The sequence below is a fragment of the Siniperca chuatsi genome, linkage group LG7, assembly GCF_020085105.1.
Source record: "Siniperca chuatsi isolate FFG_IHB_CAS linkage group LG7, ASM2008510v1, whole genome shotgun sequence".
NCBI classification, from domain to species: domain Eukaryota; kingdom Metazoa; phylum Chordata; class Actinopteri; order Centrarchiformes; family Sinipercidae; genus Siniperca; species Siniperca chuatsi.
This window is the reverse complement of record NC_058048.1, coordinates 21,214,720-21,241,431: the sequence shown is the minus strand read 5'-3', so window position 1 is coordinate 21,241,431 and position 26,712 is coordinate 21,214,720. Positions and strand designations below refer to the sequence as shown.

General features: G+C 38.7%; 1 protein-coding gene across 3 annotated transcripts in view; it reads left to right on the top strand.

Annotated features, from left to right (window-relative positions):
* cadm1b (cell adhesion molecule 1b) overlaps positions 1–18,107 on the top strand; it is a 136,934-nt gene extending 118,827 nt beyond the window's left edge. For 2 of the 3 annotated variants that reach the window (XM_044202556.1, XM_044202555.1), the window contains 3 exons: positions 4,422–4,472; positions 13,641–13,769; positions 13,925–18,107. In XM_044202556.1, the coding sequence (XP_044058491.1) occupies positions 4,422–4,472; positions 13,641–13,769; positions 13,925–14,043 (299 nt within the window). In that variant the 3' untranslated portion in view covers positions 14,044–18,107. The remainder of the gene's footprint in view (positions 1–4,421; positions 4,473–13,640; positions 13,770–13,924) is intronic. The other variant, XM_044202557.1, reaches the window with a different exon arrangement.
* Positions 18,108–26,712: the final 8,605 nt, after the last annotated feature.

The window sequence follows — 26,712 nt, the reverse complement described above, 5'->3', positions numbered from 1 at the left end:
AAAAGCAAAACTGTTGTTAAAAAATGGGCTCATTGTGGCTGATTGCAGGTTTCAGAATAGTGATATTGTTTTGATTATTACTCAGTCTGCTTGTTTAGGTTGTGACAGCCATGAATTGTGTGTCAAAAACCAGCAATGTAACTTTTTTTTTTCTCTGGCTGGTGAATGTTTATGGCAGTTGCTGAAAATGTGCATTTGTGAAAATAAATGTATTTGTAATGGTTTTAATGTCAACGCCATTTCACCAATTGTAGGGCAAGCAGTGAATAGGATTTTAATGTAGGGACAAGGTCTTGGGCAGAGGCATCAGAAAACCTGTCAGAGTCAGGAGAAAAACAGGGAGTGGACTAATGCAGTTTTTCGACTTTGTAAGAGTAACCTGGGTCTGAATTTCTACACCTGGAAACTTTAAAAACTTGTGAAATCACTGCCTCCTGAATGGTTTAGTGGATATTGATACCATGTGGCGTTTTAGGAATGTCTTATAAACTGGGCTTCAAACACAGTAGGACCTCACTAATCCAAATCTCTCAGGTGCAAAAAACTCAGGGAAGCACTGATTTTCCAGTCTTTCATTGCTGAAATATTTTCAATTGTATGAAACAAAACAACTCCCAACATGCAGTTAATGGAACAAATATGTCATCATCTTATGTCTGTAGGTTGGTTGATGTTGGTTGAAATGTGTTTATTGCACCAGCTGACATGTGTGACTTTGTCACTGTGACATAGGTTTCCTGTGACTCGCATAACTCTGCCGCCCCATGGTTATTCATCATCGTGCTCTGCCAGGCAGATGATGACATCTGCTTGTTCCCAATGGACCCATAATGATCACTCCCAAACAAAAGGACAGCATATGCCGGCAAATAGCTCACTCAAGGGAGGCTTATTCTTATTCAAGCTATCACGACTAAATTCCTAATTGTTGTGTAAAGATTCCTTTGAAACTGAGATTTACCATGCTTCCTCTCAAGATTGTGTTTTTTTTATGAAGTTGGGAAAGCATGCTTGTTATTCTCACACACAGATCAGTTTCAGTAATATAATATTATAATAGTTCAGAGGTTTTCACTGAATTGCCTGCCTCCGGGCATTTAAGAACTCATGAATGATGTGTGTGTCTGTTGCTGTTAAATTCATGTATCATTTGCTTCATGCTGCACCCACTGCAACACTTGCATGAATGAATGAAAAACAATGGAAGGCAAATCTTCGTCGTCTTCAATTAGTAACTTCCTATCCACATATTTTACTAATTTCCATTAAACACCGTTTCTCTGGTGTACAAGCGTTGGAAGCTCTATGACTTCAGATGGCTATAATGAGACACAGGAGATTGGTAAAAAGGTACTCATAACCTCATATAATTATGTCTGTGACTCCCACTCCTCTTTTCTGGAGGATTTAATGCCAGACCAAATCATGTTGCGGTCCATGTGAGGATTTGTTGTCCCAGACTAATCATGCTTGCTACAGTGGCTTAATTAGTGTGTGTTTCTGCAACATAGATTGGTCTCAGCATGATAACCTTGTGCTATTTTTGTGTTTCTTTTCAGCAGCAACACACGACCTCAAACCACCCAGCAGTGCACCACTCTTATCCCGCCCACTAACTTCAGTCACATTTTTCTACAAAATTACCATTTGCTTCTCCTATCCAGCATTTTTACTGTTTTGTTTTGCAATTTATGAACTCTAGCTCCAGTTAAAACCATGACACACCTTGTTATGTTCTTGATAAACATTTGCTTGTGAGTATTATTGATAGAGCCAAGATGAATTGTCCATCAATTCTCTTTCATCCTGCTTCCCCCCTCTGCCCGCGCTAGTCCTTCGGGCTCTTCCTATTTCAGAAAGACTAATGACCTTTCACTGTGCGACAGCCCGGACAAGTGTGAGGCCGATGTAAATCCACGTCAAATCAAGTCCTACTGTGGTGCATGTATTGTATGTGGCTGGTCAAAAGGCTGAGAAAGAGGCTTGTCATGCTGTTCTCCACGAGGGTGTCTGTAGCAGGCTGTGAATTGTGCCCCCTGGCTGGTGTGTGGTGTGGGAGAGAGAGAGCTGGCCAGAGAGAGGCCTTTCTCTCTCAGAGGTGACCTGGTGCTGTAACTCACACATACTGCCAGTTGGCAGGAGAACAATGCTACCTTTACCACCCCACTTTAGCCCACAGTTGACTTTTTGAACTATAAATCTTCCATGGACAACAAGTCAAAGATTCACAAGCTACTGAAAATTAGGGGTTTATCAGGGTTTTGACATAACATGAGCAGACAGGACTCATGAGTCCCTGTTCTTATGAAAGGCTGTTGTGAAACTGTCCTTGTGAATCACACTGGTTTTATAAAATGTGCAACACAGTGAGGAACAACTTTCAACAGCACATCAGCTTGTAGATTACGTTTTCCTAATATGAAATAAGCTATAACAACCTCTTTTACAGGCATTTCCCCCTGTTTTTGAAGAACACCTATAAAACTTCATGTAAAAGTAACTTTTAAGCAAGAGAAAACAAATAAGACAAAAACAAAGCAAAATCTCTTCCCTGCTGTTGTGTTGGCAGGAAGGTTTAAACAGGCATAGATAAACAATTTCTCCAACATTGTTTCACTTTATGGTTAAATTTTCTCATATCAAATTCCTCAGTGATACAAATGCTCCCTGAAAATATGGCCTCTCCAAAATACACTCATATTTCAGCCCTCATAATGCTGAGCCCAGAGTCATCCAGCCTGGAAATTGCCCATGGAGAATTCTTGTTCGCCTGGATATTATATGTGCCACATCCTATCCCGGCCTTTGTGAAGACCCTCTTCCCTGAATGGCCAATTTCCCTCTTCCAGACACTGACATTTCAGCTATCAGACTGCCTTCGGTCACAGGGAAAGAAATCTAGCCCACCCCCATCTTCAAATACTGTCAGAGGAGAATCTTTTCCTGATACCCTGATACCCCCCTACCACCACCAACACCACCTCCACCATACACTCCATCCCCGGCGGCAACATTATGCTGTCCTTGATGTTTTATCATTAGTTTGGGAGTGTGTGGTCCCCCACTGCTGTCTTTTGATGGAGTACAGACAGTAAAGGCATGGAGACAGCCAGCCAATTTCCCCTGCTGCGACTCTCCCACAGCAAGGGGTCGTGCTATCTTTCCCCTGCACCACAGCCAAGCATATATTCCCCTGATGAGGAAGCTTTCAGTGCTCCTTAGTACCATTGCATACCTGAATTGCCCTCCATTTTGTCTTTCTGATTATTTTGTTTGGGGGTTAGTGACAGGCCTAATCAGTAGAGTGTGGGGCGGAGATGTTGCTCGGGGCTCTGCTGTGCTGCAGCGGGAGACCACCAGAGTGGTTTAATTTGCAGTTTGACTTAATTATTGAGAGAAACTATGGAAAATAGCAATACCTTTCCATGATTGCTAGACATCATTATTCATAGTTAATTAGAAAATGTATCAAAAAAAGAAATGCAATAGATTACCATAATGGAATATAATACAACCCCAGCACAGTGAAATATTAGTGTCTTTTTTTTGCATTTTCAGCCATGCTAGTGGGCGTGGCTCTGTGAATCGCAGCGTCGATCTGTAGGTCAATCGGTCCACCCCTTTCATCCAGACTGAAATATCTTAACAACTGTTGGATGGATGGCCATGACATTTTGTAGAGACATTAATGGTTCCCAGAGGATATAGGCCAATGATTTTGGTGATCCCCTGACTTTTCCTCTAGCCCCACCTAGAGGTTGACATTGTTGGTTTTTAGTGACATATCTCAACAACTATTGGATGGATTGTCATGAGATTTGGTTCAGACATTTATGGTGCCCAGACGATGAATCCTAATGACTTTGGTGATCCCCTGTTTTCCTGTAGCACCACCATGAGATTAACATTATTGTATTGTACAGTATTGAGTTAGATATCTCGTCCACTATTTTATTGATTGCCATGAAATTTGGTTCACACGTTCATGTCACCCTCAGGATGAATTATAATAATTTGGCCATCATCCGGTCAAAAATTAAAGTTGTCCAATACTTTGGTTTAAATACCTGCAAAATGAATGACATTCCCATCAGCTAATTACTGCTAATTAGCAAATGTTAGCATGCTAACAAGTTAACATGGCGACAATGGTAAACATTATACCTGCTAAACATCAGCATGTTAGCATTGCCATTGTGGCCATGTTAGCATGCTGATGTTAGCATTTAGCTCAAAGCACCGCTGTGCTAGCACGGCTCCTAATCTCTTAAAAAATTAATCACCACAGAAGATAAAACATGTGCGTGTTATGATTTTTATAGCACAGCTTCTCATTTTCAATGACTTTTGTCTATTTCTTTACTCTTGTCTTCCTTTATTTCTTATACATGTTCTTTATTTTTTTTACTCTTTTCATCTAGATGCTCCCACTACTAGCCCCACACCCACCACCAACCCAGTCAACACGCAAGGTACTGTATGCCCCCACTACTGTCCCTCTCAGCAATCATGTATGTGTGTGTCTGTGTGTATGGGAGCTTGCATGAATGTGTGATCAGGTGATCGGGGAGAGAAAGAACGAGGGCTTGTACCTACGGCTAAGAGAGACTGTGGATGGCCAGTTTTAATCAGATAGTGCTGCTGATAGGTGACATTGAGGACAGGCAGCACAGGGCTGTCAGAGACACCTGTCATAGCCCTTTCCAGCCACATGTTTGATCTGAGAAAATGTAGAGGCTCTGCTTTGCTGTTCTGCTATCTTATCAGCATCTGCAGCTATATCTCAACCGGCCCATTCATCATATTATAATGCCCTTTACATCTCCCTTACAAATGCCAGTCACATTTCATCTTTGCAAGGCCGAAAAAACATCAATAACTATTTTCGCAAAGACATATGAAATGAGTGAAAGGCAGTTCATTTGCAGTGTTTATAGCAGAGCAACCTTTTGGCATCTTCTGTACACACTATTTTATACTTTGATTAAGCTCTGTTGCAAACATTTATTTCAATATTAACCATTTAAAAAAATGCTATTATTTCTAAAGCACCACTAAGGCTAGACAGATGGAGAGGCAACCATGGGAGTTGACATTTGGATATGCCAGAATGTGACATTTCAATACAAAAAAAACTATCCTTAAAGAATGGATCGGTTTATCAATAGCTGCTTTTGAGATACAGCAATTTTGACCCTTTTGTCCTGACTGTTCTGCAATTCATACAGTCATGAAAATGTGAAGTGGCAATATACACACAATAAGTTTGAAACTCAGTGTGAGACTGCATCATAAGTGCCACTATTCTAATGTGGCAGCTTTCAGATATCGTTCATTTATACATTTATTTGATCAAATGATTGGCTTTTCAATAGCTTGTTTGTTGCATTATGGATTTATTTATTAAAAAATAGGGTCAATAGTCACATAAATGGCACTGTCTGTAGTTTGTGAGGTCTCCTGTGTTTGTTTGTTTTTTAATCTCTGTTCACTATAACAGACTCTGTTGCATGTTTGAAATTTGTACTTCAAACCTGTTTTTTCTCTCTCACATGAAGTTGCAGCATGGGTACAGCCTCACTTCAGCTCTCTGACTCTCTCTGGGTGTGGCTCAGTCAAACAGGAAGTTGCTTTGCAGAAGTGTGCATTACTCTGCATTTTTCCTCTAAGCTCTTCTCCTTGGAGTTACACTGATGAAGCTGTCTCCGTGTTTTCTGCTGTAGCATTCCAGTAATTTCCGAAAGACAAGCTTGAAAGAGGATTTAGCGTGATTTATGCAGTACATGCTGGGAGGATGTAATTGAGCTTTCTTGCAGTTCACTACTCTTCTAAATACCCTGTCACAGGGGCAATGGTAAGCTGGCTTGCGGTAGATTGCTTTGCACTACCTTAATCAGCATAACAGCACAGTATAGCATTTTCCTCTCGCCAATAAGGAAGTATACAGCAAGATTTCTTATTCATTCATTATAACCAGAGTGTGAATTGGTGCCAACACCAGCTGCGATTTTCTGTTGTAATCAGGGGCCACTGAACTACTACTGTATATGATCCTGATTTTGAAGGTCCAATCAGTACATTTTTGGATGCATACATTTCAGTTATCACCACATATAGACTGAGGAGACTAAGAAGAGTTTGAGTTCTTGATTAAAAAAATCATAATTTTGTGTGTTTGGTAACTAAAATTGCTCACACATTACAAAATCATGAATAATCAGGTAATATACATGTACGTGTCTTCTTATTTGATGGTGTCTTAGTTTTCATGACTTACATGGATGGTTGTGTACTTGTATTGTTTAATTATTAGTTGCCATTTATCTGTTCTTCACTCTTTGATTTTGTTCATATCAAATGTGGTCATTTAAACAATTTATTGATATTATTGATGGCTGTGTTGTATTGGGATCAGTTGCTTTGTTTTTGTTTTTGTTTGGAGATTGTTTTTATTTTGTATTAATGTTTTATTTGGACATTTTGTGTCCTATTGTGTGTTAGGAAGGAAGATTAGCAACTGCTATATCAGAAGCTAATGGGGATCCAATAAAATAAACAAATAAACATACAGTAGATTTAGTTGTTGTGTAGTGTTGGTAGGTGTATAAAGAGACCTGTTTTGATTTTTTTTTTTACATCTGGATCACAGATTATACCTTTTAAATGTAATTTTTGTGCTGTATTTTGTTAGCTTTACTTAGATCTGAGTATTTTACAGTGTACGTATGATTGGAATGAACATACTGAAAAAAGCTTTCAAGTTGCTGTCACTCACTTATCCACAGAAACAGCAGGTGCCACGTGGGCACACTTTTTTCCCTCTGTAGTATGGAAGAAAACATGCAAGGGGGTTTCTGCATCTTGTTAACCCACTCCCTCTCCATTTTGTGGTTCATAATAGATGCAAAAATTGGATTCCAAAATGCTAGATTTCCTTCTCTCTGCTAAGTTTTCTTTCCCTTCTTGTTGTAGCCTTGCAAACCGAAGCATCAGTTCAAAGCCTAAATATGTTTTACAGAGAGAAAATGCCACGTTAAAGCACATAATCTCACAGTTGTTTGTCTTCTATGCTGTTTCATGTTCAGAAAGTTTCAGAAAGAGTTCATATTGTAAGGTCTTTCAGTGTCTTAAAAGATGCAGAGAGAGAGAGTCTATGTGGGTGTGTGTGAGTAGACCTCATGGGAGATGTAAGTCACCCTTTCATAGGAACATTTCTTTCATGTGTTTGAAACTTTTCAGACCTTGTTTGTCTCCATGTGTTTTTTAAAGCATATACTAAAACAAAAAAGTTTTAGTTGGTGTCTTGCATCAAGAAAAAAGTTGACAGACATGTGTGACCGTTAGTCTGCACAGTAGTATGCAGCTGTTTCTGAAAAATGAATCATGAGTTTTGCAATGAATGAAGCAAAATATTGTCTTCAAAATGGACAGTAGATGGTTACAGCATCACAGAAAAAAAAAAAATAGTACTCCACAAGATCTTTGTCGGTGGTTGTATTTGACTTGAGGGGAGGGTAGAATATACCCAGAATCCCTAGCTCTGAAGGAATAAAGGGAGTCTGTGGCAGTAATGCTCCAGCTCGTCAGATGCTCAGAGATGATCCAAGGCAGGGACATCATATCCTGGCTAAGCCTTCAGTAACCCCTCTCTTCCCCAGCTTGTCGAGAGGAGCCAGAGGAAAGACACGGAACAAGGAATTATGTTGTAGACTTGATTAAAAAGACCCTATGTTTCCGCAGATCTGCAGTCCGGGGTAAATTGCTGTTTAGCATTCTACAGTAGGACTTCTGCTGAATAGTCTAAAGGAAAATAAAAACTCAGGAACTAAATATTAAAGAGGCTTTGGGATGTGATGGGTTAAAGGGGGTTTTCTGAGGTCAACAGCCTTCTGCTTTATGGATAGTACGAACAGTAAATTAACTGCCAATAAGAGCTTTGCAAGTAAACATTACACTACACATGAACCTGAGTCTGGCCTCTGTACTGCACCCTTTAGACTTGGTAATACTACTAACCATAAGTTAGTAGTTTTTATTGCCTGCTTAGCTCAGCCGTCAGCGATTTGTACGTCCTTATGGTTTTAACATGTGGTGCACATAATACATATATGACTTCAGGGTTATTCCCTTGTCTTTGTTCTGACAAACACAATTTTTTCCCTGAGTAAATTATGTGATTTAGCGCTGGACGGTATTTTAACAATTCATTTCTGGCAGGTTTTCATACATGTTTTCTTTGCTGTTTCCTCCCTCAGCACTGGTACATGTTACAGTAGGTGTCGGCAGGTTTCCACTGCTGTTTAGTCTTGGGATTGAAGCCTTAACTCCATGCACACTATTGACTTCAACAAAGACTGTTATGAGTGGATTTAGTATTCAACATAATTAACCATTAAACATTTACCAGTGTTGTTATAACTCTCACATGTATCATTTCTCTTTGAAGTATTTCATTGGAAAAATTAAACAATCATTTAGAAATGCTAATTAGTTTTTTCCCCCTCACATTTGTTTACTCTGATTCCCAGTTGAAATTGTGTTTTTTTCTGACCTGCAGGTTTTTCTTTCTTTCCTTTAAACAGTTATTAAAGAAAGAAAATATTGTAATGGTCCATTTTAATTGGTCTCCAGGGAATATATTAGTAATGCCAGCCCACACCGAAGTTAAAAGAGTGTTTCACTGCAGTAATATTGTTTTTTTCATGGAGCAGTTGTAAATGATTATGAGAGCTCTACTTAGCACATTAGGGTTTGGAAATTGAATGTTATGTGCCAATGAACTCACATTGTGTCCTCATTTTCAGCTGATAAGGTGTACTTTTATGGCATGTTACTTCGGGCAACTTTGGGAAGAGAGCAGTGATTTCTATTATTTTGTCAACCTTTTCCCTTGCCTTGATCTCCACTGGAGGGGAAAACACATTAAAGGGGAAGTATGAAGTGGAGATGGGTGCTAGCTGCTTTTGTGCAGAGAATTTTGCCAATCTCAAAAGATACAATAAACTGCCATCGAGGAGTTCAAGTTCACTGTCACAATTTCCATTCATTTGCCATTTTATTAGTTGTAGCCAGACCTTCACTTGTATTTCAGCACCTCCGTTAAATGTCACAGCTGTATTTGTACATCTTCAAATCATTGTTTGGGTTATTACAAAGGACTCAGGAAATCTATTTAGTGGCTGAACGGTGGCATTGGAATTCAACTGAGGACTATATTGTGCTCTGTTGATGGTCTGCTACAACAGCAATAGAAAAAAGTGATTCGGCGGAGATTGCCCATGTATGCTCATCTCATTACGTTCATTTCCTTTTCGAAGAGCAACAAATACAAAACCTACGGATGTTAGCAGTTCAATGCCGGTGATATCTATTTTGAATTGCTGATTCTGCAGCAATGCCCCATTGTCCTGCCACTGTCCAGGAAATGGTTATTCTGAAAGTCTATTCAGTGCAAGTGAAGGCTTTGCTCCTTCAAGTCATTGTTTCAATTATATCCATGTAATCACATCTATAAATTGTAATGTGTTTGTGTGTATGTGGATTAGAGCATGTGTATGTGTGATAAGCCTCGTTGTGTGAGCAGAAAACTATTGAAAGAAAAAAAGATGGGAAAACTGAATTTATGTTCCATGTAATCAGCCTGGTGACAAGCTCGCAGCTCTGATCGCCACGCTGACAGATGCTCTGTTACTGACCAGAGCGCCAATTAGTCATTCCAGTACAGAGACGGAAAGGTGCGACTGTAAAGCATGCGGCGCTGTGAGTTCAGCGGAGCAGATTTCAGTGCCGCCCAGACACAGGCATCAGTTGCAAATCCTCTTTATTCCCCCATAAATCCCCACGGCTGCGCACATCCTGTCAGGATGCCGGTGTGGGCATGTCAGCACTCCCCGATCGAGCCGTGAGCAGAGCTGTGCCGGCGGTATGGACACCAGCCACATTACAGACATAATCAAATTCTACTTATTTCAAGTGTGAGGCCACAAAGGCTGCTGTAATAACACTGTCTGATATTTGCAGTTTTTTCTATTCTAAGCACCTTGCAGTATTATGAATGCATATATATTGAACATGGATGGCCTGAGGGAATCACACTCTTGATCCTAGATGTGTTAGAGCACTGAATGACAATCTACACAGGAAGAGGGAGCAATGATAGTAATGACAATAAGAAATCTGTTCTCGTTGAGGTCTGAGATCAGGGTGAGATACAGATCAACCTCCCTTTTCACTCTGTTACTCAAATGCAGTAAGTGGACAAAGTAACATGAACACCTGTTACTAAATCCCAACAGCCCATGGAGGTGTTTATTCAACTGAACCTGGAGTGTGTGCTGTTGTTGTTGTGATCATATCGTAGGATGTTCCCTCTTACAGCCACATAAAAAGGATACTCCAGCAATTTATGATCTATAACGTTGGGGGACTCACAGGTGACAGATTTAGGGGCAGTTGTAACTCAGTAGGTAAAAGGCTGGGGGTTTGATTCCTGCTCCTCCTGTCCACGACACTGAACCCCAATTGGTCCCAGTGGTCAGGGTGTTTGAATGGGTGAATGAGAGGCAAATTCTACAACACTTTGGATACAAGCACTATATAGTATAGATTTTAAAAAGAAGCATTTTTGACAAAAGATTCTTATCACAAGATCCACTTACCGGGTTTTTCCGAAGCTTTAGCCACATCTCGTGGAACTTCTTCAGCTAATGGAGTTTGCTCAGTTGTCATGGGGATGAGGTAGTTGTTATCATGTGACCAAGGTACAGCATTTTAGTCATGTGATAAATAAAAAAAAGGTCCAAATTGATGCAGCAGAGGCTGAGATATCCTGACTTTTATATCCTGACATAATATGGGTCAGGCTCCAAAAACACTGGATAATCCCATAATAAAACCAATCTCTTTTTTAGACCCTGCCTGGTAAGGACCCCCGTATTTCAAGATCTATACATCCAGTTGGTGACGCAGGCTTTTCACAGGCTGAGTAGTACATCTCATGTCTAGTGACCTTTATGTTTAAAATCATCCTACAATACGCTCTACACCTCTGTATTGCATTGCGTTATGTAATGTCTTATAATCTCCTTACAATATTAACGCAGACTGCAGCAACACCACAAAATGAATGAAAATGAGCACAACAGTTATATTTATTGAATTTGAGATCATGTTTTTGTGGCCCTCCCCTGTAATAAATACAGAACTGACAAACAGAAAACCAGTGTTCAGTAGCGTTCTTAATATAGGCAACATGATATGCAACCAACCATAACAGTTGATACTGTAGGTGTTATGGGATTTTTAGTTTCTCTTTGACATTTTTGTGATAGAGTCTCGGTGCTTACTCTAGGCGAATTTTTCTACCTGTTAAATAAAACTCTCCCTCGCTGTGCAGAGACGGCCGAGACCCTGCGTGTTTCCTTGCGGATGTGTCAAGCGGAAGACAGCAGGGAGCAAGGTGAGGGCAGGAAGGTGTGGGAGGTGAGGGAGGGGGCGAGGAGACAAGACTATGCACAGGGCATTTAGTGGGTGAATGTTCATTAGCATGGAGCATGGGCCGTTCCCTCTCCTTGGGGAATGAGCTGTGCTACCTGACATCCCCGATACAGTAAACAAACTGTGCCTTGCACATCCCTGCTTCACACACTGACGCACAGCAATGGCTTCCTCTGTGATGAGTCCATTTTAAACATTTGAAACAAAACTTTCCTCATTAATTAGTTTCATTGCAACTCCGCTTCCAAGATTTCCTCGTGCTAACTGAATGCAGCTTAAGTAAGGTGTTGCTTTTAGGGTTGAGATGTGAATGTGTCACTTGTCTTAGACCCCTCGAGTCGACTTATTACGGCCTCACAGTGTTGAGAAACTCTGCTACTTTTATCAGAATCATTCAAGTTCAGAGCATGACTAGTGAGATTGATGGAAAATTGAGCTGCTCTCTCATGCAGCAAAGAACAGTGCAGCCATTCCCTCGCCTGCCACTCCTCCATCAGTCCAAATGTGCACAGATATAGACTACTGATAAACGCCTCTGAACTATTCTGAGACTGGAAATTTAAAGGCCTCAAATTTTGCCTTGTTCTTCTGTGGTGCACGGATAAATCTGGCTAAATGCTAGACAGTGATACTCTCTGACACTTGAGGCAGCCACGTATTTCTCTGCATGGGGACACCGGGCGCCAATTTATCTCCAGACTTGTGTCTATTTCTGATGATTGAGCTCTATAACTTCCAGAAATGGCCTCTTAAATCACAATGTATTTTACAGTGTGTGAACTTCTGCTGAAATTGCAGATGGTGTCTACTGTTTCATGGTGAAATAACTGTCTTAAAATATTTTTCAACATCCCTCACTCAAGGGGCTCAGGCAGCCATTTCAGCTATATAAAGCACTGAAAATGGTCATATAAGGAGCTGGGTTCAACAGTATAACATCACAAATGTATGGTTTATAACATAGAGAGAAATCTGACTTTATTTTTATGTTCAAGTGATAAATACAGTTTTTTTTATTAAAGGAATATTTCAACATTTTGGCAAATACGCTTAATTACTTTCTTGCCAAGAGTTGGATGAGAAGATCGATACCACTCTCATGTCTGTACATTTAATATGACAAATATGACGCTATAGCCACCAGCTGGTTAGCTTAGTTAGCATAGCTTAGCACAAAGACTGAAAACAAGGAAGTCACTGCTCCTTGCCAAGAAATAGTCTCGCACATAATCCCTGTGAAATCACAATGTGTCATTTTTACACTTGGGTTTTGTACAGATTACACAAATGAGATATAATGTGTTAATTAGTGCACTTTAGAGGTGCTTCTAGTGGGATTACCTTAGGACAAAGCCAGGCTAGCTGTTTCCCACTGTTTCCAGTCTTTATGCTAAGCTAAACTAATTGACTTATAGCTAACAACAAAATCCCACTACCAGCAGGGATTATGTGCCAGACAATTTTTTGGCCAGGCACAGTGACTTCCTTGTTTCCAGTCTTTGTGCTAACCTAAGCTAACCTGGCTGCTGGCTGTACCTCTATATTTACTGTATAGACACGAGAGTGGAAGAAAGCCAATAAGCGTATATTCTCAAAAATCTCGAAAACTATTCCTTTAAATGTAATATGTGAACAGATTTTGTAGATTTAAATGGGGTTTGAATTTGAATTGTTTCATGGACAATGGAATGAGAACATTAAGCTGGACAACAAATTCAACATTTAAATGAGTAAAATGCCTCATTCTGAGTATTATAAAGCTGAATTATTGGCAGTGGTTTGCAGGATTTGTAAGTAAGAACTACATGGTTTAATAGCCTATTTGTGGGATGTTTAGCTCCAAATTGTGAACCATTTACCATCCTCCAAGGACCAACTTGCGCCATAGTATCATTTCATTTTTATTGGTAAACAACATAACCTGGCATTTTTCTCAACAGCCTTTTCAAGCATTTCCTCTGTGGTTAGGTCATGCTAAAATGCTTTGAGAGAAAACAAACCAATTTAGTTTATTTTGGCAGCCTAATACTTTAATGGCTGTAGCTTCCAGTGTGGTCCACGTCTGTCTGAAGGTATTAGCTTTGTGACTGGCTGAGAGGGTTTACTGATCATGAAATTATTTACGGTTATTGTTCTGTTTTCAGACTCCAGAGCCGGCGAGGGGGCACCGCAGAAAATTGACCATGCTGTCATCGGAGGGGTGGTTGCCGTGGTGATGTTTGCCATCCTCTGTGCACTCATTGTTCTTGGTCGATACTTTGCCAGACACAAAGGTAAAGCACTGGCAGTGCAATCATACTTGATCATGAACACATCTTAAGAGTTCAAGTGTTTTTTTGTTGAAAGTGGAGTGCAATAGGATTGAAGTGCACAAGAGGACGAGGAGGTGGAGGAGGTGTGTGGCTAATTTGTCGTTACTCTTTTGCAGGAACTTACTTCACACATGAAGCCAAAGGGGCGGACGATGCAGCCGACGCAGACACGGCCATCATCAACGCGGAGGGGGGACACAACAACACAGACGAGAAGAAGGAGTACTATATCTAAACTGGACAGGCCAGGAGAGACGGGTGGGGATGCTAGTGGTGGTGGTGGTGGTGCTGTAGGAGCATTATGTCTAACTCTGATTGGTTGCAAGAAGGCTTGGGGGCAGGGAGGGCGAGATTTAAGAGGAAGAGAAGAAAGAATAAATTGGAAAGTAGGACTGGCATGGCCAAGTGGTAAGAAGAGGCGTTGCTGAGTCTCCTATCCGACCCTTCCTGGACTGCTGGGGCCTAATCTGTACAGTTCAATTATTTTACAGACAATTTTGTGCCTTGGTCTATTTCTTTTGTTTATTTTGTTGTTTTTTTCCCCTTCACATGTTTGTTGAATTGGATTTTTTTCTCCATGTACTCCTTTGTTGCTTTTGGCTTTTGGAGGAGATTAAATGGGCCTGGTGTTTGTCTATGTGTGCTGCAGCTAGCTTTTAGCTCAGGTACCCAGATCTGAGGAGCCAGCTCAACCACAGTATTTTTTTTTTTTTTTTTTTTTTTTTTTTTTTGAGCAATCTCCAGAGTTCAGTAACTGGAACACAGTGTCAACACATTTCTCCCTGCTGGGTCAAAGTCCAACAGTCCCTGCAAATTCACCACATGCAGGTCTGATTGGTTTCGACATTTTTCAGCGCAGATTTCACTCACCCCCTTTCGAGGTCAGGTTCACTGTGTTGATTACTAATGTAACAGTTGTGAGTAATCATGCTCATCATAGAATGTATTTGTTCCTGAAAGTCAAGTAGGAGTGCCGTTAACTATCATTTCACATCAAACCACAAAGTACAAATGGTCCCTTGTTGGTTTCAAGAAAACATCTGATGATTAGTAGATGTGAGGTCAGTTTAGTATTCAATTAGGGTGTTGTGAAGTCCAGTCTAAGACATCCTGACAGCTGTAATGTGCTATGATATAGAGTTAAAGTTTCTATAGTGGAAATCAGAATCACTTGTTCTTTTTTCAAACTCTGTATCAGGATTTTCTGCTGATTGAGAGGACAACAGTAAATCAGCAATCGCAGATAACTTTTTTGTTGACATTAGCTGAACATCTGGTTCTGAAAAAAGTCTTAACGGAATAGTTTGACATTTTAGGAAGTATGTTTATTCGCTTTCTTGGCCAGAGTTAGATGAGAAGATCGATAACCACTCTCATGTCTGTACGGTAAATATGAAGCTACTGCCAGCAGCCGGTTAGCTTAGCTTGGCATAAAGACTGGAAACAGGGGGAAACGACCATGGCTCTGTCCAAAGGTAAAAAAAATACAACACCCACCTTAATAAGTGAGCTTTAGACAGACGCTCGTAGGCAGACTTGTTACCTTTGGACAGAACCAGGTTAGCTGTTTCCAGTCTTTGTTCTAAGCTAAGCTAACCGGCTGCTGGCTGTAGCTTCGTGTTCAGTGTGTAGACATACGAGTGGTATCGATCTTCTCATTTAACTCTCAGCAAGAAAGCAAATAAGCGTATTTCCCAAAATGTCAAACTACTCCTTTAAAAACATTGCCTATATCTAGAATTATTTAGTAACTATTTTTGTCAGAACTCTTTTATCATCCGTAGGACGGATGGACCAAAAACATGGCAGAAAAAGTTGCTCTACTAAGTACAGAGCCAAAAGACTTTCTGTCTTCTGTCTGTTGGTTTTAGGGTCAGACTTTACTTTGAGTATGTATATACCGCGTAGTACCTAAAAGAGCAACTGGTCCTGCTGCATTGATCATAAAATCAAATTAAAATGTATTATTTGTTAGATATTGATACAGCCTGCTGTGTGTGCTTTTGGTTTAAACATGAAATTCTTCACATTTTCATACCACCCACATGGTCGGCCCTGGACCAAATATAATAAGTATGTGACGTGCATACATTCAGTAAATATTACTTGTATACAGTTAAATTTTACTTTGCAGGGTTCTCCTCTCTAAATAATAGATTTCTTATCTGATAATACAGTAATATTGACCATTTAACTGGAAATGTTACAAGAACATTGGTGTATTTCATTTTTCCAAGGTTTTAACTTTTTATTTAATTGTACTGTGTTAAAAGGAAGACAGAATGTCACACTTTCAATGGCAAAGCTTCCTTTCAGTGATGTATAAGGTATCAAGGTATGTCAGTGGGAATACTGTGAAAAATAAATTTTCACTGCTTATTTCCTGGCTTAGAAATCCTTGCTACACATACTTTTTTGCCCTTGCCCATACACAAGTAAAAAGACATTCAATCACTGCAAACATGAATCAGTTATATTTCCCTGCTGTCTGTAAAGACATTTTTACCTTTGGGCTGTCTTTGATAACTTGTAAGGGCTCTCGGCCTTCCAAGTTATCAAAGATTTGCGTTGAGCTTTAGACTTGGTTTGGGAAAGATCATTTTCTTACTGTCATCCTGCAACCTCAAACCTTCACAGAGGAGCAGTCCACTGTTACAAATGAATTTTTTTTCTCCACCAACACAAATCAGAAGATCCTACGCTCGCAGACAGAGATGCAGTGTGCACACCATGCATGCTTCATGCCTCTCACTCTGTCACAGCTAGAAAAGTAAAACCTGTTTGGTAATTAGTGAGTGACATTCATTGTATTGCCTGAATAAGAAAAAATAAATCTGTAAATGTATAATGAAAAAGGATAACCACTGCCTTAAACCAACCTCTTGATACTTATCATTATAAAGGAAAAGACTGAAGGACTTAATTTAGTGCCTTCTTTGATTTTGAGGCATATGGTTAGTATCGTACAGTATCCTCATGTACACTCTTACAGTATATCTTGTATATTTCTGTGCTTTCTAACTTACAGGGCCAATACTCATCTATGTTGTCTATATTCACGCACCATACACTTGTATCACGATTACAACCTTGAGCATAAAAAAGCTGGGGGAAAAATATATTTCTTTGTTTATCAGAGTGGTGTGGCAGCTTCCACTGACTACAATATCATATGCCAGGATGTAGTATTTATTGTCTTAATTAGTGATCGCAAAACAATTTCAATTTGGTCTTAATTATTTTCTCTGCTTCACTTCATTTGTTATTTATTTGGATATCTTCAAGGACAAGGCTCACTAGTAGTATCAGAGGGGAATACAGTACTAACAGCTATAATAAGCTACATTAAAAGTACATTTTTCTGGATTTTAGAGTCTTGGTGTCATGTTAACAGTGTGCATGACAATTTTGAGGTTTGATATTTGTCTTAAATGGTTATAAAGTGACTGCTGCTTTTAATCGAGGAACATAAAAAGATTTGTCACAAACATCATTCTAATCCAGTTTCTGATTTGTTTTAAATACTTGATATTTAGTATGTTTGTTTTCACTCTCTCAGGTTCATGAGTGTTAATAGTTGTGTTTTTTGCATCTCAGGTAGAATGCAAATTTAAGGCCCCAAGTATATACTGTAGTACCACAGCTATTCAAGAAGTGAAGAACTCACAAGGTGTACATGTTTTTTCTCATTTGTACATGTTTATGTGTTCTTAATATGGTGCACTGTTACAGTAAACGTTAAATATAATTTTGCATAGACCTAGTTCACAAAGAAAGAAAACTAGATTTGTTAAGCAGACGAAAAATATGTACAGTCAGTGTCAACAAAATCACGATGGTGTTCATGAAACTTCTTCTTCTTCTTCTTCCACCGTAACACTTTGCTTATACAGTATTGGTTATTTAGTAATTATAGGATGTGACCACAGACAGTCAAGCATTTGTTTGCATTCAGTCGATTCATGCATAACCTTTCATAGATGACAAGATGGTGTATTTACTGTGACATGAAGTTTTATGAATGATCTGTAACATGTCTTGGATATTTGGATGAAACTCATGTTTAAAGCCTGGGGAGGGAGGGGGGAGTTTGGTTGTTTTATTACCCCAAAATGGTTGTTTTTGTTGTTGAATCTTACATTTCTCTCTGTAACCAGGTGACATTTTTCTTTTGCGTAGTGAAGAGGATGTTTCTCATATGACCATGCATATTTTGTATTGGTTCACGCCAACATTTTTACAAAAGAAAAAAAAAATCAGAAGAGTACTTGTCTTAATAAAAAGATATCAATGTTTAAAGTGCCGTGCTGTTATGACTTGTTATGATCAAAAACACACTTTCACTTTGTAGTCCTGTCCTGCTCGGAGACGGCAGAAGGCAGAATTTATCAAGTTGTATTTGTTGTCATATTCACTCAGCCTGTTTGAATACATTAGCTGGATTGAACCTGTTCACGTCATCCTAAGCTGCTGATACTTGTCAAACTCCCAAAGAAGACAGATCTTGAGTTGAGGCAAAAGTACTGTACCGATGTAGATTCGATGTGAGTGAGCAGCAGCAGCAGCAGCAGCAATCTGAGCTCCCATCAGTGACTGACACATGCACTGCGGTACAGATAGAGGCGAAAAACGTTTTATATGACACGATGACTGACACCGGCGGGCTCGAGGGCCCCTGTTAAGGTTTCCCGCTGAACACGTGGATGTTAGTGATTTGACAAATTGATAGGCATTTTGAGGGGAACAAGACCTAGTTCATAACCATAAGCAATTCTGTCATCATAATTCTGTCAGTGGCACCATTTCCCATTAGTTTAAGTGATCCATCCCAGGTAAAGGTCAACAACATTATTCAAACTTTAATGGGAATAGTTTAACCTTAGAAACCAGCCACTTTTCTCCCTTACTCATACAATCATTGAAATATAATGCTTCCCTGAAGGAACATTAAATACATCAAATTATGGGATTTTCTCTATATGTATTCATTTTTTCGAGATTAAATGAAATGAAACCATCTGAATTAAAAGCAGGTACAAAGCATTCGTTGCTGAGCTGTATCAGCTGTCAGTACATCATGAATGCATGAATGTAGAAGGGTGATGTTTCAGTTAGATGCTACTAATCCCATTTAAATGTTCAGTTTTAATTTGGAATGACATGTTTAAGTGTAATTAGCACAATGGGGAAATTGAGAGTGAACGAATGTCTGAGCATGGCTTGTTTAGTTGGCTAATTGATTGATTGAGATTAATGGCATGTAGCACTTGGCTTGGCTGAGGTATAATTAAATGATGTGGGAATAAATAGTGGGTGAACAAAGGCAAACGCACCAGGCTCTGTCTGCACACTTATCTCCCTCTATGTTGCTCCTGTTTAGCTCAAATACTAAAGGACTTGCATAATTCTTATTTACGACTCATTTATAGGTTGATTCCGTTGTTAACAAGAGGACACATCCCTCTTGTATGTCACTTTTTAAACTACACTACTATACAGCTCAAGGGCTTTTCATACCGCTATTTATTTCTTTAGAAGTATTAGAGCATTATATATATAAGATTTTAAAAAAGCCTCTACCTGAAATTAAAAATGCTAAATAGGTTACAGAGGAATGGTTTATACAGTACTTCACAATTGCATTGGCTCAATTTTCAGCTTTCATTTGCAAAACTCTGAACACAAACAAATCGTACTCCTACTTTTGGCCTCATAGCAAACAAAATACAAACAAAACATCTTTTCTCTATCAAATTAGGTGACACATCATGCAGAGCATCACAACATTGTATGTTTATCAGAGAATTTGTTTTCTATTTGTGTTCTATTTGTTTTTGTCGTATGTGCCCTCACAGCCCAAGTACCCCTTTATTGACACACTGCGTTCATTTGAATTGATTTTAAACTGTTATATACATTAACACCTATTGATTATGTAAAAGTGAATATTGTTACAATAAAGTTTTCATACAATTGAACTGTCAGTGCTTAGATTGGTCTGATCAAGTTTGCACTTCCACCACAAGCTGGATCAAAGCTGTTTTACCATTTATCCATTACTTTTAGCTAATCATTTCAACCATTTATCCTGATTAGACTTCTCTGCTCGCAACTATTTTTCATCAATTGCAACAAGAAGGTATGTGGATATATACATATATTGTTTTTAAAAAAAATCACAATGTCTATTTTTTCAATCTTTCTTTGTACATCCTGACAACTGCAAAAAAAATAGGTAGTTACAAAGCACTGATGGAGAGAAATTACTTTATAAGCTCTTTTACTGTAAATACAGTCAAGTCACCTTAAATATTTCCATCACTTTCCATCAGTATCATTACAGTAAAGCACAATGACACTAATGCAACAGTCAATGCTTTGCAACATTTTCACAAGAAAATAAATTGCATTAATTTTTCCTTTTTTTTCCACCACTGCCATACAAGGCTGCTACTATGTTACAATGAAGCTCAACTGGGTAAAAGCAAGGAAATGCTCACAAACATATGCTGCATTGATTCAGTGATGTGCGCTTCGCAATACACACTGACACTTGTGCTAACGTGCGGTGACTGTATTCTAAGGACTGAGCATGTGATTTAGTGTTTTGTACTTTGTATGTAAGGACGGTATTTTGTGTTTAAAGGTAAGAATTTAGCAAGTCAGTTTTAGACATTGTGAAAAACTGAGCCAAAAAAATACTGTAAGATAAGTTAAAACGCAGGAACATAAAAGCCTCAAAACGAATCCCAATCCAACAAACTCAAGCCGTGCTAAGCTACAGATGTGTGTAGAAAACCTCACCTGACTTCTTTTGGATCTTTACAGTGTCTTCTATATATAACTATTAATGTTGGGGGGGAATGCCGAGTCATTTTTCATGAAACAGATGAGCTAGTTGTTTCAAACAATGATGAAGGACAAGCACCTGAAGCCTGTGATAAGCACAACACAATTATCTCCGACTGCTACAGTATGACCCAGAGAAATCTGCATTAATTAAAGCACACACAACCAGCCTGATAATCCCGTATGAAAGTGTCAGGGAGAAGAGACGTGTGTTTGTGAGGTGATTAACTCCAAACCTGAAAGATGCTGCGAACAGCACTATAGGCTCTAATGTCAGCGATGTTGCTGCTTGATGTTTAATACTCTGATACTTAATCAGAGATTGATGTTTACCAGAGGGAGGAAATGTGCTAGATGTTGATGTGGAAGTTTTAGGTGTGATTAATTAGAAAGAGCTATGAAAAAAAAATATGTCTTACCCTCCCCTCCCCCCAAAAAAGGTTAAGTGTTTCAGACAGGAAATATGTAATTATCTGCTGAGCCTAAGCTTCAAGCAGCATCCTCTGAAGTTCCCTCAACCAAATCTCAAGGTGACTCCTTTCTGCAGAAGCAAAAAGAGAAGTTTTCTTTTGCCAAATTTACATTGATGTTCCGCTTCATAGCCACCACCCAGATACAATAAGCAAGGCAAACATTTCCCAATCTTCTCCTCTTATCTTTTATTCTCCTTCGTCTGCATGTAATCTTTCTATCATATTTAGTATTGTTGATGCATAATTAATTTTCATTTTAAGTAGATTTTTAATTTGAAACACTTAGATAGCTGTTCGTGATTATCTTCTTGAGATAACTGTGAAAATGCTATTGTTGCATTACAAGTTTATTTAGTTATCCAGCTTCCTTCTGATACACTGCATCGCCTCAATAGATGTTTTTTCCACTTGTGTTTTGTGAGTGTGTTTCTGTTGTCTGCATATGAAAGTGTTCTATTTTTGTGGGACAGCCTGTTAGTCTTAAAAAATGTCTGTACACAGCCTTGAAGTCAGTCACAGGGAGCCTTAGTGTGTCGGTGAGTTGCTGCAGGAACATTGCCACCTCAATAATTTATTACTCAGAGTCTATTTTCACTTATTATATTAATCAGTTAGGTAATTAAAAGTTACATGTTTTAATTAAATTGGCATTGAATTCAAACACAGGGAAAGAAAGGCACTGTGGCATGAAGTTCATCAGCTTGAATGTGCTTGAACTTAATTTTAATTTCATTTCGGAAGATGTGGATAAGTTAAAAAAAAGTTATCTGTTCTGTTCGTGCTCTGTAACCACTGCAGTCACTCTCTTTTGAAATAAGAGTTGCAGATAGTGACACACTGCACAAAGACAGAGGACAGTAACTACAGAAACAGTATGTTAATTTAAAAGAAGTGTTAGCCAAACTGTGTAACAGATAAATAAGTTATATATATATATATATATATATATATATATATATATATATATAATTCTCACAGATCTTACCGAAAAAACACTTGCCATTGCCATCATGTCACTAGAGTTAGAGGCTACTCTGCTAACCTACGCTGTTAGCGTTTCGTTGGTTAGCATATAGCAGGTCAGTTTTGTTACTTTTTACCATTATGATTCAAGATTTAGCTACTGTCTTACTTATGTGGTATAACAAACACAATTACTATGATGTTGGATCATCAAAATTGATTTTTCAACTCCATGAATCAGGAAAAAATCTAAACAAAGGCAGTAACTATACAGAAAGAGTGAAGTGAGAAAAAAGGGTTTAAAGTTTGAGGCACTATACTGTACAACAGATATGTAAGTTGCAAAACCCTTATTTTATGCAATTTGTGCTGATCATTAATAATTGTCACATATCTTACATACAACCTAAAAAACATTTAGATACTGCCCTCTACAGCAATCTAAAATGGTGCACAGTAAACGAAATATCTACAAACAAAATGTGTTTTAGTACATTTTGTGCTAAGGAGCTAGTTTAATAAATTAATTGTGAATTAAATATGTTAACAAATGTCATTTAAAGGTAGTTCAACCACATGAAATCATGTGAATTCCACTAGAGTCAGAGCAGATGCTACTCTGCTAAACTAGCTTGTTAGCTTGTTAGCTTGTTAGCTTTAAGTAGGACTAGTTTGTTACCTTTTTTCTTCTTTATGATATAAGATTCAGCTACTGTTTTATTTATGTGGTTTTAGCAAAACTCAATTACTAAGATTATGGAGCATCAAAATAGATTTTTCAATTCCATGAAACAGGAAAAAGCAGATAAATAAGTTTTAGCTAACTTGAATTTTTTGCCAAAAATTGTGATATTTTTAAGATGTTTAAAGTCTAGTTACTGTGTTTTGTCTTTGTAGGCCAGCACAGATTAAGAAAGATTGGCTATAGAGGTTTACAGACAAATACAGAGAAATGTTTGGTATTCATTTCATTTGTTCAGCTGCGCAAAGGATTCAGTTTCTGCTTGGTAAAACAATGCTGAGCAGAGCTGTTTATCCAGTTTGTCTGTGTGGTCATCTCTACACATCTACACTGAACAGTTCAGACTGTACACATGCAGAGTGAAAGAAACCACGACGAGACGTGGAAAGCCATCATCTAAAGCATAATTCTTGTGCTATCACTGGGTATTCATTTTAAAACATGAAAGCCTGAGCCTGAGATGTAGTAAGTACCCAGTGTTAGCGCACTCTTACCATGTCATTGTGATGTGAACAAAAGAAAACTGAGCTGGTGAAACAAGAAAAATGTGTACAGAAAAGAACAAAAGAGGTGAGTTAATGGAAACAAGATGAAACACACTTTTCTACAGCAGTTAATTAGTATTTTGAGGAATTGTAGGACCAAGAATATTGTATTTTTCTAAGAATTTTATTTTAGGCCTTGAGTAATTAAAGCAAACGTGAGGTGAACAACGTTCTCCAATTATGTTGACAATTAGTTCTACCTTTAAACACATTATTAGGTCCTTTACCTCTATTTAAGACAGGTTGTCTTGTCCTGCGCCGCATGGTAAAGGTTTGTTTTGCTCTATATGAAAGAAAACATTCAGTTTTTTGTGGAAATTTGCTGCATTTCTTTATGAAGTGGATCTGTGTCTGCATCATTTACCTCCAGTTAATAGCAAAAGAGATATTTTATTGAGGCTCCGTGAACGACTAGAGCACTGATTCACAAGATGAAGTTTGGAAAGCTCACCATAAACTTTATTTTTATCATCCAAATTATGAAGACAGCACGAAACATAAACAACAGAGAATTGAGGTAATGTAATTTGTTTACTTTTAACCATATGACCTGTTACATGTGCTTGCAAGGGGTTTAGTGGTTGCAGAGACCTTAAAAAATAATAAATAAAATAAAATAAATAAAAAAATTTTTAGAAAGCATTTCTACCTCTACCCTAAAGCATATTTGATTTAGTCCAATTTAAAAAGGGCATGTCGGCAAGATAAATTATATCTGAGCATGCTTTGTTTCTTAATGCAGAAATTGAATTGAGGTCTTAAATGCATGCATTAAATACTTGTGAAATTGCAGAACATGGAATGAGGCTCCCCGTTCTGGTCTGTTAAATGACTGCATGATTGTAATTACTTTTCTGCTCAGTAAGTTTCCTTTCTAACATACAATTTTCACACCCTGACTATCTCGTGTGTGGTATCTTACCTGCCTGACTTTGGGGTCACTGACCAACCACAAATTAGTACAGTATGTCCACCTGCAGCAGTGGCACAACATTGGCAAACCTTTGAGTCTCCACAGCAACTGAGCATGAGCTTGTTTACTCTGGCCTCTCATCTGATGGTTACACTAAATGCTCAGTGATCCAGATGGGAGCTTTTTTTTTGATGGATAAAACCCACTCTCTGTAATCTGGAACCTGTTGAATTGTTTGACTTTTGTTCCTATTTCCTCATCAGTAATGCCTTATGGTTTTAAATTTTGTGAAATTCAAAATCATCAAACTGTATGCAGCATGGTGGAGCCAAAATAACCCCAAAATAACAGCTGTATCATTTACAAGTGAATGCCCCAAATGGATTCACATGGCTAAAGCTTATTCAACTGGTGGTTACCTTTTGAACCAACTGTAATGCCTTTGATAATTACATTCTGTTTCTCAGGCTATTATTCATCAGCTAAAGGTCAAGAGCATTATTTGCAACACAAACTGAGCCTTGCATTGTATGACCCAGCACACAGTCTTCCAGTTGCTTAGTCACTTTGATATGCATGTGAATGTCAAATTAAAAAAACTGAGCACTAATAGGCAGCCATTACTGCAAGTGAGGAGCCTTTGTGTAAACCTGAGGTCTAATCACTTATTCAATCACTAAGCATAGCTCTCCTCCACTGCTCCCTCCATAAAGTAGTTGATTTTGTATTTAAAAAACCATGGATACACTTGAATAAAATATATATTTCTGCCCCACAGCCAGGGCCTAATTGGTTATCTGAAGCACTAACATGGTTCTCTTGATTGCTATAATTAAATTAGAATCAATTGTCATGTTAACTAGGTAATTAAGTGAGCCATGGATGATCTTTCTGTCTCTTGTCAGTGGCAACTGACACTACACTACACTACACCTTAAAAACAAGTACTGGAAGGATACACGATCGCTGGTTACTACGGGACAGATGGGTCCAGCTTCTGCTAACTACATAATCAGTGAGATGTTGAAAAGATAACAGGAACGTGCCTAAAAGTAGAAACTGCCATCTACTTGTTTAGCTCTTGTGAAACTCATCTCCTCACCGTCAACATCGAGTACAATGTGGCACCGAGCCAGAATGGCAGATCAGACTTTTCCTCTGTCACACTAACAAGGAAAAGCATCAAAAATGGATACTTAAGCTTGTAATAAGCTGCGGTGCTGCTTTATGTGCTCACTAAAACATCTATTTTAAGGCCCAATTTCAGGCCATCACACAGTGCTATCTATATACAGTGGCAGTATTTTAAAAGACAATACTTCTTAATACATATTCACAAGAGGACAAAAGAAAAATCTACCCATATTTAGACTGATATGAATTCCAAAATAAGCCCCAGGCAGAATTCATATCTTTAAGGGAATATTTTAGAAGTAGAGGCTTCTACTGCACCATTTTACTATTTAAATATGCTCTGCACTTCACAGTCAAGATCCATCAAAGAAAGAATGAGGAAATGTACATTCATAAAGTTCCAATAATGTTTTGTAATGGAACATTACACTGTAATGAACAACCAAAAACGGTTCTTTATGGAGCCACTAAAGTGCTGTGAACCAGAGAAACACAGCTCCTGCCATGTGCTATATTACTAATAGATCTGCAGACTGCAGTTACAGTAAGAACCATTACGATGTTTAAATTGTTCCTCCAGAATGTAAAGAGTGTATAATGCACAATTTTGTCCAATTCAAAAGTAATCTCCTCAAGTGTGTAGGGCAACTATTATCCTGCAGATCACCTGCCCCTGGAGAGGTGACAGCCCTTTCACCTTGCAGCTGCTGGTGCTTTGGCACCCCACGCCTCGCACATCCCATCTCTGCATCTGGACATCACCAGATGTTCTTGAATAATTTCTCATACAGGTGAAAGTTCCTTCCCCTTGCAGCTGAACCTCAGCTTGCTCAACATTTCTTCCAATTCAGACACATCAAGACATGTGCTCGCAATTTCTGCTCAGATATCTCTTACTTTCAAACCTTCGCTGCAGTGAGGGGAGGTGAAAACCTAGAGGGAGGGACACTGGAGAGCCCCCCACCCAACACTCATTTCATTTGCCCCCCCCACTGAAAAATAAGACCTTAACCTGATCCTGAAAGGTAGCATATCTCAAATGCATCACAATGTCCAAAAAGCAGATGGCTGTCTTGCAGGGCAACAATTCTTTCTCTGAAACGCTGAATAATACATGCATATCTTGCTGTGATCCAGCAAATTCAATAGCCTATAGAAAAGGATTGCTCTCAACGTAAACCATTTTGCTAGAAGCCATTCTCTTTCCTCAGGTCCAGTCTCCCATAAATAATTTGCCTTCAGCCTTCACATGCATAAAAATTGCAACTTGTTGGTTATGAGAGAG